Below are 13,138 nucleotides of genomic sequence, written 5' to 3'. Positions count from 1 at the left end.
TACAGAATGCTCATTCACAGTTATTTTTTTCTTTAATGACTGGACTACAATGTTTTTCCATCCTTGCTTTCGGGAAAAAAAAAAAATCACCTCGACTGAAAATCAGCAAACCAATAAGGCATCTAACTTTTACATATTTATAGACAAATAAATCTGTCCACCTTGCTAAAATAACTTAAAAAAATCAACCAAGTCTTCCATTAAACTGTGTTTATAAATCAGGTATTTTGTGTTTTATCTTACCTTTTAGCCAGCCACAGCTTGGTTCCCATACAGGTAATGATGTCACCCAGTCCCTGCTGGAAGTCCAAACTAACAAACTGGTTTGATTCCAGGTATGACTGCAGCAAGTGAAAAACCTAAATTAAAAAAAAAAAATAATTTTGAAACAAGTTTGTAGCCACTGCTTTTCCTTCAAATAACTGAAAGATGAAAGAGTCGCCTGCAAAATGAACAGTGATTAATCAAGGAAAGACATGTATTCACTTGGTCTTGCAGCAGATAGAATCCTTAAATCCCTAGGTTACCCATTCTTTAAAACTCATTCTTTGCACAAACAACAAGAAGTGCTAGAAGGTGTTAACCTCCATGAAGTGAATAGAAGGCAGCTGGATGAACATCACTCCTCTGGCCTTTTCCAACTTAAGCATCCCTCAGCTTTCAGCTTTCTTGCTGTGCCATTTGCTCCCCACTGCCAGCACAACTGCCTGGGGAACAGACTGGCAGCTTGGCACACTGGATGGAGCAGGACTGCTCGCACTGTACAAGTACAACCAAGGAAACATGGAGGGGAATTACCATCTATAACAACTCTGAAGTGGTGACAGAAAAGTATCTTTATTCCTGCTCCTGAGAACCTTCATTCTGGACCCCAGCTAAACACCGTGGCCAGCTGGGTTTCACAGAGCAGGGAGATGCTCACGTTTTCCCTTTTCAAGGACTGAGTTCCTGCACTGGGGTTCTGCACTTTCTCCTCCAGAGTTTTATGTAAAAGCCTAATAGACATGTCCAAACATTGATGAAGGAAAGAATTCAAGGTAGCAGAACAGAAAGCAAAAGCTGTAGCTTTCTGGTCAGACAGTTAAAACAAAAATGTATATTCTCAGAGACCCTCCTTCCTATTTAAAAACAGGTAGCACTGAATTTACAGAAAAGTGTTTAGAAAAGAATTTGTTAAAAAAAAAGTACAGTTATCTAAGCATTAAATGAAAATATTCAGTAGTATAAGAAAGCTGATAGCAACCACGCAGTGGAGAAGGGCTCTCCAAGCCCAGCCCATCCTGCATATGGCAGAGGGTGCATGACACGCACTTGACACAAGTGACACTACCTGCATCATCCCACTTGGTTTTAACTTTTCCCATTCACATGCAAGTGAACAGTAAACACCTGGGTAAGGTGATTTCTAAACAGAAACACATGGAAATGTGTGTTGCAGTAATGAAGCCTAATGGAAAAGATCTTACTCATCATAAGGAATTCTGCATTACAGCCTCAAAATTGGAAATTCTGTTCACTTATACAGCTAAGTTACATTTACAGTAAGGGCTTCTATGCAAATTGAAAAAGTTCATCTGCCATTATTTACTGAAACTGACCATGTGCAGAATTTAGGAAGGTTAAGAGGTGTTATCAGACCATTTCTGAAAATACATATTGTGAGCATTTCATATAGCAACACTCTTGATATGTGAGAGTATTAGCACTTCATACTTGCGAAGTGACAATTTAACGACTAATGGATCAAGCTGGGGCCTTCACTTCACTTTGGGAAAAGAAAAACCTTTGTATCCAGATTTTTAGATCTCCGAATTTGATTTTCCACATTCCAGCTGTCACTTGCTCCGGGGGTTATATTTTTTTTTGTTTGTTTGCTTGTTTTGGAAACACAAGCAGTGCCACATAGCATTAACTTGACACAATTTCATCTGGGTTATTTTTTGTGAAATCATTCAAGTGGAAAAACAGCTGCAGTCATTTCAAATAAGCACAGAAACCAAAGACATGTCAAGAGACTATCTAATCCATACAAATACTGAGGCAGGGTCTAAACATTCTTCAATGAAACAAATGCCTGACTGTCCTAATCCTGAAAACAGCCAAGAAAGCAAAATGCAACCTCCTCTAGTCTTCCACCCTCAAAATCCAAGCTCTTGAGGTAAGGTGTTCCTGCTGTCTGCTCCCACCACTGCCCTCACTGCAAACAGCTGTTCTCTGGACACTATTCAGTCAGTCCAGATTTTTTCCTACTGAGGCACTTATTAAACACAGAGATCCCACTGGGGCCCTTTGATAGGAAAAATGAAATAAATTCCCATCTCTCTTTGTTAGCAGGTGCTGTGTAGGCAAGACATCCTGGAGAAGTAGCTTGTCTTTTGGGGTTTTTTTCAAATCTTCTGAAGTCCTTTAAACTGAACATTCTTTTGTTGATAGCATCTTTCTAAGATGGCCTTTCCAAGACCTTTTTGAATCTTGATCTTTTTCTACAAAACACTTTGCAGAAGTGCAAGCTTGCAGACATTACAAAGTGTCACCAGCGATGTCTACCTTTAGTCTACTCTGGTGTGTGCAAGTGTTTGCTTACTAAAATGGTTTACATAAGTATCTACTCATTTTCTTCATGAAAACCAGTGTACTAAGCTGCCACTACTAATAGTTTCTCTATATTTTTTGTGGCTTGCCCTTAATCCCTGTTAAGTCCCAGACATGACAGAAGAAAAAGAACAAAAATGGAAAATAATATTTATTCAGAAGCTCTTTTTGCTTTTTATATCCTCTGCTAATTGGAAACCATTTGGTGCCTTAACCTTTCCAATTTTATTCTTCTGTGCTTGTGTTCATTTCCAGGAACAACAATGGATTTACCTCTAAGCAATAATATAAAATCTGTTTCACAATTATGAAGGGGCTATCACATTTTTTCCTAGAAGCTTAAATTAATTTAATCTCTTCAGCTCTGAAAACAACTCTCAAGGTGCCTTCCATATAGAGGCAGAGGAAACCTAAGTAGTTTGATAGTTCAAGCTAAAGGTCTTGAAAGAGAAAGAACTGTGTGTACTAAGGAGGTCAAATTGGTGGATTTAAATTTGTCCAGGTAGGAAATTCAGTACTGAAAACAGAACCAAAACTCCTCTGGAGTTAATTCTCTGTATGAACCAATCCTTTCAATACTATTCAGATGGTAAAAATCATGGGACATGAGCCCTATTTAACCAGCAGAATTAGAGGGTGCAACTCATGTGAGAGTTTGATGCACTCTTGAAAAGTGCTTGCATCTATCAAAGAAAATGTTCAACCACAATTTAGACTGTTCTTTTTTTGACATACACAAAATCCTGATTTTCTTGCTATTTCACTTCAAACCCTCTATCTTTTATTCAGGCACCCTCACCAATTTTAGACACATAGAAAGCTTTCCACACAAAGAAATTATTTTCTCAGAATGAGATTTTAGAATGCCTAAGCTAAACTGGAAATTGTCAGCTTGTTTTATACAAAGCCATACTTTATGTAAGTTAAACCAGAGGCAACCAAAAAAGCAATGTGCGAAATTTAACCTCAGTAGTTCTTCGCTTTCATCACATGTGATGCATCATTCTTTGGCTTCCATATGGCTTCCATGATCTAAGACTACAAGCCAGGCAATATTTTCATGAGGAGGTAGCACATTTTACGAGACTGTTTGATATAGATAATAAAATAGACAGGCTTTCCAGCTCACAACTCTCCTCAAGTCCAAAACACTACATGATTTAAAATCCTCTGCTGAATTCCTCACACGTAAATGCAGTGAGGTCATGGTGTTCTTGTGTATGCAGTATTGGTTTTTTTATTACACAAAGGCAATATATTAATGATTTTTTTTTCTTTTTTAAAGGTAGTTTTACCAAAGATTTGCACTATCTGTGGAGGAAGGTTTATGAAGACTTACTGGTCGACATGGTTCTTTTTAATATATACAACACTTCACTGGGACAAGGAGTCTAGTTCTGTGGAATCCTGCATTAAAGATGGTGAGTTCATGTATGCTCAGAAACCTTTTCCTCCCCCTATGCAGGCTGTTCAGGAGTCAGGATAATACATCAACAGGACAGCAGAGACTGTCCATCAACCTGGACAAGAGTTGTTAAAACAGTGTAAGCCACGGGAAGCCCAGATACTTGCATACGTGATGGGCAACAGTGTCCAGTGACTGATCTTTCTGAGACCACTCAGTCCACAAGGTTCCAACTCTAAGCCAGCATGTCCTATGCTGCTGCAGGTAAAACCACCTGCATGGGAGGACTACTTAGTGCAAAATAACACAGAAAAAACCCAAACAAACTCCACCAAGACAACCCAGATGTGACACTATATCCTAATGAGCAAGAACCAAGGACTCAGCACATCAACGGAGTGACGTTCTGCTCTTCAGCCATTCTCAACTTCCAGTATTCTCAATGTTTCACCCTGGTTTTCCAGCTGTAGAAGCCTCTAGAAAAGGGGAAAAAGCAGAGGAGGATGCAAAAAGGAAGAGAGAAAAGGGAACAGCCAGCGTGGTTCCCAGCTGGTCAATCAGCACACATATCTTTCTGTCCTGTTCACATCCATCCCCCACTCAACAGTGTGCTTTGAGATGCAACACTGCGTTGCCCTGTCATGACATGAGAAAGTTGAGTGCTTTCTTTGTACCCAAGAAGGCCTTAAGACATAACATCTGCTATTTTCTAAGTGTTCGTTTTGGATGATTAAGTGAAAAAAATGCACATTGCTTTTTTTTTTTTTTTTAAAAAAAAACAACAAATACTTAAATGGTTAGACATCAGCTAAGTCAAAAATGCAAATCACAAGAAGCAGGAAGAGATATTTTCCCCCACACTAACTTTGCTATGATATGCAGCAGATCATTATCTTTTAGCAGCTCTCATATCAGCTTGAATTGCTGGGAAATACACAATCAAAATAAAGAAGCAATGTAGTGATGGAGGAAAACTTGTATCAAACACAAAATTTCCCTAGTGCAAATTAATTTTGGTGCCAAGAGTTCCCCTGCATACATATAGAGACACTGCAAATGCAGCACAAACTTTCAATAGCCACAAAAATGATCTAGCATTACACACTTTCTAACAAATTAAAATTAACATTTCATACCATTAGCAATAATTTTATAGGAGGAACTAAGGTTTCCAATTTCATAATGAACTTTTAATTTCCATCATAAAACAATGATTAGGTGGATACCTGGCGTACATGAGCACATGTTTGCATTTGAAAGAAAGCACAGCACGTTGCCTTTTTCAAACAATGAGATTTGCCAAAAACAGGAGGTTATCCAGTTGCACACTTCTCAATGAAGTAGCAACACTGAGCTTTCCTCCCCCGCTTAAGATGACCTGAAGCAATAAAAACTTTTTCATGCATGCCCTCAGCTATATTTGGATGAAATTAAGTATACAGTACAAATATTCACATTCCTAAGTGCAAGACTGAAACAATGCTCTCAGTGTTCAATGCAGTGCTTACTAGGGGAAAAAAAACCCAAACCAAACCAAAAAACCAAACTGACATCACACAAAACTTTACATTCTCAACATATATCCTTTAATTCCCAAAAAAAATACAAAGAATACAGATGTTTCAGCTGCTGAAAGAAAACACTGTAAATACTGAGCTTTCAAAAATATGCCACTCACCAAGCTATGAAGGTTGAAGTAACAAAGGCAAAAAAAAATAAAAAAAGGCATTTGCAAAATGGCAGCAGTAAGAAGATTTAGTAAGCTAAATGTGGGTTTTCAGAATAGTCCCATCAAAAGCTTTTGCCTGAGTATTAACATCCTAGTAAAAAAACCCTCAAACATAATTTTTCTTTTCTCATTTAAAGGCAGATAAAATTTTATTCTTCTTCTGTGATAAACCAGCTGCCAAGTTATCTCTGTATTTTGAAACTTAGGTCCAATTTTTTTTACTACAACCATGTAGATAAAAAACTGGCAAGCTGCCATGACAGGTGAAAGCATTTTTATAAGTATGATAAAAAGTTTGAAGTTACAATAATTAGCTCTAGGGAAAAACAAGTCTTAAAAATCCCCTTTTTTTCCTTAAAGATGAAAAGTGTCAGTGTGATAATTACAATGGGACTAAAAACCTCATCTACCACCCCCAGTTTTCCAATAAGATATCTGTCCAAAAATAGATGGAAGAATTTATAACTATCCGCTTAGCACCTTACTCTGTTAAAAATTGGTATTTGTGGAAAAGAAATATGAAGTTTTATCACCTGAGAATATGGCATGAACACAGTGCCTGCTGTCCATGCTGATCTCCCAAAGACAGCCACACACATGCAGAGTTTAAAATGAATCCAGAACCATGGGGCATAAAGGTGCTGCACCAGGCACTGCTGGTGGCACCCTGTGCTCTGTGTCCTCATGACCCAGACTCTGTCATACTGAGGTTTAGCAACTCTGCAGATAGATAACTCTATTACAGTCTTTAAGGATTTTCTTCACTTGAGGTATTTAATTGTGAGAGAAGTTTTTATCTGATGCTTGTGGGAAAAAGTGAATACTCTAAATTTATTTCCCCATTTAAATGGCAATATACTGAAATTTCAAATGTTTATCAATTCTCTTGTCACCCACAAACAAATGTGTTAGAAAAGCCATCGTTCTTGTCACAGTCCTAGATCATTTAGATATACCAAATTATTACAGGCATCACCCCCTTTGTTCCTACCATTTTCTTTCTTAGAAGTCTTTCATTACATATTAGTCATAATAGTAGTTTCACAACTAACAGATCAGATTATTATTTCTGCCAGAGAGTTATTATGATTGCATATGAATATTGCTTCCTTAAATTTGTTTTTGTATGGACTAATAAACTCAGTCTGAGGTTCAACTATTTCCTTCTGCAAATAATTTTATGAAAACTGTATAAAATCTTTTTCTTTCTTTAAAGCAACAGCTGGCTCACAATTCAATTTTTCCAGAATTTTAGCTTTGTTTTGTCAGCACATTTCATTATCTCCTTATCCAGTTTTGCTTTATTCTTAAGGAGAAATTGTGGCACTTGAATCCTTCCTCCAAATATATCCACCAAAATTTGTGAAGCTGGGTTTATTCACTAATTAAAGTTGTTTTAATTAAAATGAAGGCAAGCATGTTTTGACTGAATTAAGAAATAAAAGCTTGAAAACATCTAAATTAATGAAATTAATAAATAAAAATACAATACCAGTTAATTCTGTATAATTCAGGAAGAATAACACAGCTATTTAATCATCTGAAAATTATGAGTGCCATAACTAATGAAAGTTAGAAGATGCTGAAAAATAGCAAAGTTGCTTTCTTCTCAGTGACAGACATGTATCACACAACATCCATCATTAAAAACGTGTTGTTCACATTTAGGATAAACCCATTTTTTGCCTAAAACAAGCCCAAAAAATGTGAAATTTCACTGATCAAAATTCTTGCAATACCATTTTCATTAGGTTTTTCTCCAGGTTTTTCTTCCTATTTTAGTCACGATGAAAATGAATTGCAGCTTGAAATGTGTGTATGTGACTCAAAATTTTCACTAGGAGAAAACAAAACAATGAGAAGACTGCTGCCAGGAAACAGCAGATTCATTTTACTTGGAAGACCCAGCTGAATTTTCTCTTCGAAGTAAACAGTTTGCCTATTCACACAGAAACCCAATCTGAGGTCTCACTTTATCATTCTTAGGACTTTTTTACCATTTTTTATCATTAGGATTTAAGGTACTTTTTAAGCTGTCATTCAACTAAAGGCACATGTGCTGGGCAGAGAAACCCAGCCATGACTGCCTGATGAGAAAAGAGAAAACCCCAATAAGCAGACGGGGCTAGGAAAAGGCCAGTCTACCTGACAAGTCACAGAAAGAAAAGGCAAATCTGAATGGGTCCCACACACAACCTCCTAACCAACCACCCTGACCAGAAATGAAAGAGGCTAGTGTGAAGCTGGCAGAATTTCCACTCTCTACAAACATCCCTATTATCTTCCCACAGCATATAACCAAAACCTGCAAGTTTAGAGAAATGAACAAACCAGACTGCTGGGAGCAGCTGAGAATTGTCCTCAGCCTGTATTTCTGATCAGAACAAACAGTAGGAAGGATACAATGAAGTCTCTTCTTCCAAATCTATATTCTGCCATCCTAAAAACCCACCCGTCATTGTCCTAATCCAGCTACCTCAAAAGATATAAAGCTACACACATACATACCCCAGCTTTTTTTTCCCCCTCTTCCTTTTTCTGGGGGGGGTGGCAGTGAAACAATTTGAAATTATTTTTTTCCAGGCTATGCCTTTGTAACAGCTCTCCTGTATATGCACACATGAAGGAAACAAATACAAATAAAAGACCAAGGCACACATTCCTGTTTACTGAGGGATATTTACAATTTGGAGGAATATTGTCCCCACTGACACAAACAAGCTGACACAGTAAGAGACACAGTATGAACATGTTTATCGCAAGTGCTCAGAAGTACACTGCCACTTGACCTCACAGCTCTGCTGGTTTCAGCAGAGGTGATCTTCTGCCTCAGGAATGTCTGTATTAACACACAAGCTGAGAAAATAATTAGAAGTAAGCTAAATCAATTCCCAAAATTCACGTTATAAAGTGAAATAAAGCTTGCAGCTACAGAAAATTATTTACTTCTCTCAACTAATGATTTTAAACTTACAGAAGAGAAACAAATAAATAAATAAATAGGTCTCTCACAAACAAAAGAAAAATATTCAGTATTTTTAAAGTCTGAGGAATAATTTGACACATGAAAAGTCCCAGTGCAGCTAGCTAAAACCATGGTAATAAAAAAAAAAAAAAAAAAAAAAAAAAAAGGTGATGTCTTTCAAGGTTGTATTACAACTTCTGAAAGTTCTTCCCCATCTGTACATTGTTAGTCATAACCTGTAACTGTACATGTCCCTGTGCATGAGGATCAACTTCCCTTCCCTTGTTGCTTATTTACAAGAATTCTGTCACCATTAATGGCTCCATTTGCATCTAAGGAACTCAAAACTACCAACTGCACTCTTTTGTTTGAACTCTAAGCCAACATTTCAAAGCCTGCTGAACCTAGGTAAGACTGATCGCTCTTCCAAGACAGGGATTGCCGCACCTGATTGCAAACAATAGGGCAAATGTCCCTCCCTTAAAGAAAATTCTCACACAGTCAGATACAGGTCACATGGGGAACATGGGGGGCTACGGCTATGCAGATCCATCAAACACCATCCATGTTGGTGCCCAGACCCCCATGCCTCAAATGCCAAATTCCTCTGACACAGAGCAACACAGCTGAATGCAAATAGAACTCACAAGAATTTTCCTCTGTCAAAATTATCCCTATAAAAGGGAACATACAACTGAAACATGCAATAAAAGTAACTTTATGTCTAGACAGCATAGCTGATGGGTGGGCTTAACTTGCAGATAAGTCACATTGAATTCCAAGCATAAACATAAATAACGAGTTCAGCTTTACAAGGGCAGTACATAAGACAACTCGAAAAAAGAAGGTGAATTTAATGCAAACTCCTTTTCTTTTTTCTTCTTTTATTACAGTAACATCTAGAAATTAATTTCTGTGAGAGGATCCCACATAGTTGTAACACATGAGAAAAAAGACAATCCTCAACCCAATAGCCCCCCTGTATTTTCAGTCTCATTGGACTACATAGCAGCACTGTTCAGCCCAGGTGTATGTGGTATACAGCCACTTTCCAACAAGGAAAAGCATCTGATAGGAAAGAGGATTGGCTCCCTAAAATACACATCTCTTTCATTAATTTTTCGTGAATGATATAGAAATAAAGCTTTCAATTATGTAATCACATATTGTTTCTCAATATGACACCTCACCCCGCCCACCCCACCCCCCGCAATCCCAAAAGATTATAGAATAAAGTCTTGCAGGCAAGGAAACAGAGATCAAGTGATTTGTGATATACACAGGATACATCTCGGAGACAGACAATTCAGATCCTCTAAGTTCCAGTTCATAGATAGTAGGCATGTGCATGAGAATTTATGGGGGGAGAAGAAAATGCCAAAATTATGCTTTAAGTATACTTTTTTGGGAGCACTTAGCTCTTCAGAAAACACAGAGGGAAAAATACCCAAGTATCAGTACAACATAGATTGTACAACCAAAACTGCACTGAAAATATCAACAGTTCTGTCAGAGTATCAGAGTTCTGTCAGTTTTGGACCACATCTTCCTGAAATTTTTAAAACTATGAAGTTCACAGAAACACAGAAAACTCACAATGAAGTTTAAACTACAGCAAATAGATGAATCATGCTACTGCTGAAGATCAGCAGATTTTTGCTTACACATATGGACAAGCTATTTATAAATTTTCACTTCCCATCAGGCTCAGCATGATGTCAGCTTACAATAACAAGTTAATGTTAATGTTTTCCAGTAATTTCCACAGTGCCATTTAACTGCAAGTGCCCCAGCCAAGGTAAACTTAAGGGCAAGGAAAGGGCTAACTGCATAATCAGAGAGCAACGTTAATGAATTTTTCATCTCTGCTTTGAACATTTGGAATTCTACCTGCAATGTATTTGCCTTTTGCTTCCAAAGTTTAATCTCACTATTCAGCTGATTACATCTTCCCCAAACGGCTCAAGTATTCCTTCTGATTTTAATTAGTGAAAATGCTTCATCGCCCTGTGGATTTTTTTCCCAGACAAACAAACATCCTACGCTATCATAGCAAGTGCCAAACTCAAAGTTATCAAACATTTTCCAAGCTCTAGTAAGACCATGCACTTTGTTTTACAATCAGCAGCACCACAGCAGATGAACACTGCCTTTGTGAATTCACCAGTAACAGACAATACCCAGAATAAAACAATGAAATTTCCTGGGTCTCTTCTCTTCAGAGGAATTAGAAGCTGGTCAGAAAGATGTGTTCTTTATTGTTATTTTTTCCCCTTCTCTCTTCAACTTGCATGCAATTGATGTGTTTTTGACATAAGGGAATTGTCAACAACAGGAGTTTTTATATTAGAAAATGTTTTTTTAAAAAGCAAGTTCTTCCAACACGTTCCCTTATTCAAGACCACCTTCTCCAACATTTGCACATGCTTGTCTTTGATTTTATTATCCCAGAGGAGTACAGCTGTTTTATTGTCTCTAAGACCAGTTTTTTAAAGCCACTTAACCCTCTACTTAGCTTTGGATATTGAACAAAAAGAGGTTGTTGCCTTCTGAACACACTGGTGCCAGTGGCAAATATTACCATGCCCACCACTTTTTCAACACCACATCCTACTGAAGTTTGACAATTTCTAACATCCTACCCAAGTTTCTAATGAAAGCAAGCTCCCCATTCCCTTCAGTCACACCATTTAGGTTAGAAGAGGCCTGATACTAAAATTGGAACATTTAAATAACATCCAAATATTTAAATCTTGTTTGTTTCTGCTGAAATGGCTCCAAGAGGACCACCAGCTGATCTGTGGCAGCTGCAACACCCAGCAGCCAGAGGACTAGTGATTATCAGTTGCATGTGAGCTGCTGTGCACAAGCTATTTGCAGAGCATGAGCCTACACAAATCCTCTGGCATTAGGGCCTCAAAACTGGCAATGAGAACAACTAGGCATCCATTTCACTAAATGCCAGATTGGCTCGAGGCAAATGAAAACCACCCTGCATCAGCGATGGAAGGGACTGTTAGGATACTTCATACCCTTTTTCATTCAAATAAACACCAAACACAAGTGGTAAGAGTATCTCAATGGGTTCTTCCCTGTGTTATCCCTTTGCAATCAGTAGCAATCTCATCATGCTTGTGTTCACCTCCACCCACCACTCCAAAGGCCATATCCTGTGCTTCTGTATTTTACCAGGGGCTGCAATTGCAAAATCACCCACTAAAATCAACAGTTTCTTTAGTTAACAGATTAAACACTATTTCACTACCTTTAGATAAACTAAACCAGAATCCAGGGAGAGCTTGTGGTTTCAAGTCACTTCACAGTCTGAATTTGGCAGAACAGAAATGAGTGGAAGGCAGCACTACCCTCACTCATGTTTCCAGTACTTTGTTCATAATCTCTGATACAAAGTAGCTGGAAGAGGTGCCGCACACTGAATGGCTCCTCTTCACACAGATCTTGTGTACATCTCCCTTATCACCATTTTTATAAAGGTGTCTGTTCCATACCCTGTCCTCAGTCGTGATCACCAAGTATCCACTGCTTATGCTGGAGATTTAAGGTTTATGTTGAAGGATCACCCCATAAAGCTGCTTTTTTTTGGTTTTTAAGCAGTAGAATTTAAAGAGCCAAAACTACAATAAAGAACATGTAACAGTATGAAGTATGACTGCTTCAAATAAACATAAATGTTAAAAATATTTCAATTTGGCAAAAAAAGACGACAAAATGAACAAGAAGAACATGTCAGAAGTTGGGCAATCCACAGAGGTAGTTTAAGAGTCTACTAAAATTCCACAAAATTCCATAGTTTACTTACACTTGGAAAAATTAAATAACTTTATTTGAAACTCACTTGAAATTTATATTGAAATTTATTTGAAAGTTTCCTCTTCCCCTCTCCAAACACCATTTTTTAATGCATTTTCTGTGCAATTGATCAGTCTTGTTGGCTTTAGAGTACATTAAAAATTATCAACCAGCTGCAAAAGGGAAGTCCACCTATTTATAAATTTATTTACTTGATGCTAAGGAGGACGAGTTCTCTTCTAGTTACAGATAACAACAGAGTAAAAGCTATTTGATAAGCAAGTTAAAAGTAAAATACTTATTGTTGACATTACAGATTTCACTACATAAACCAGTGTAGAGATGTGAAGATATAGACAGCATTGTTTACAATACAGTAGCAATACTGAGTACGAATATTTTGTATTATTAACAGTGAAAGAAATTAAAAAGTTCCTCAAATTTATTCACCTTTGTTTTAGTTACTGTACAAACTGTGAAAATTTCATACTTGTCATCCAAAATAACCCATTTTATTCACAAGAAACCTGGCCAATTAAAGAAAAAAGCCTAAACCAAGTTCGTCCAATTCAGTTCTGTGACAACACCTCCTGCTCACAGCACCACAACTGAATGGCATCGTACAGGGACACTTCCA

General features: G+C 37.5%; 1 protein-coding gene across 1 annotated transcript in view; it reads right to left on the bottom strand.

The window, feature by feature from the left end:
* THADA (THADA armadillo repeat containing) overlaps window positions 1-13,138 on the bottom strand; it is a 153,155-nt gene that overhangs the window by 60,362 nt on the left and 79,655 nt on the right. The window contains exon 31 of the mRNA XM_058836463.1: window positions 244-359. Coding sequence (XP_058692446.1) covers window positions 244-359 — 116 coding nt within the window. The remainder of the gene's footprint in view (window positions 1-243; window positions 360-13,138) is intronic.

Source organism: Poecile atricapillus, chromosome 3, assembly GCF_030490865.1.
Source record: "Poecile atricapillus isolate bPoeAtr1 chromosome 3, bPoeAtr1.hap1, whole genome shotgun sequence".
NCBI classification, from domain to species: Eukaryota; Metazoa; Chordata; class Aves; order Passeriformes; family Paridae; genus Poecile; species Poecile atricapillus.
Note: the sequence above shows the minus strand (reverse complement) of the source record. Positions and strands in the feature narration are given on the sequence as shown.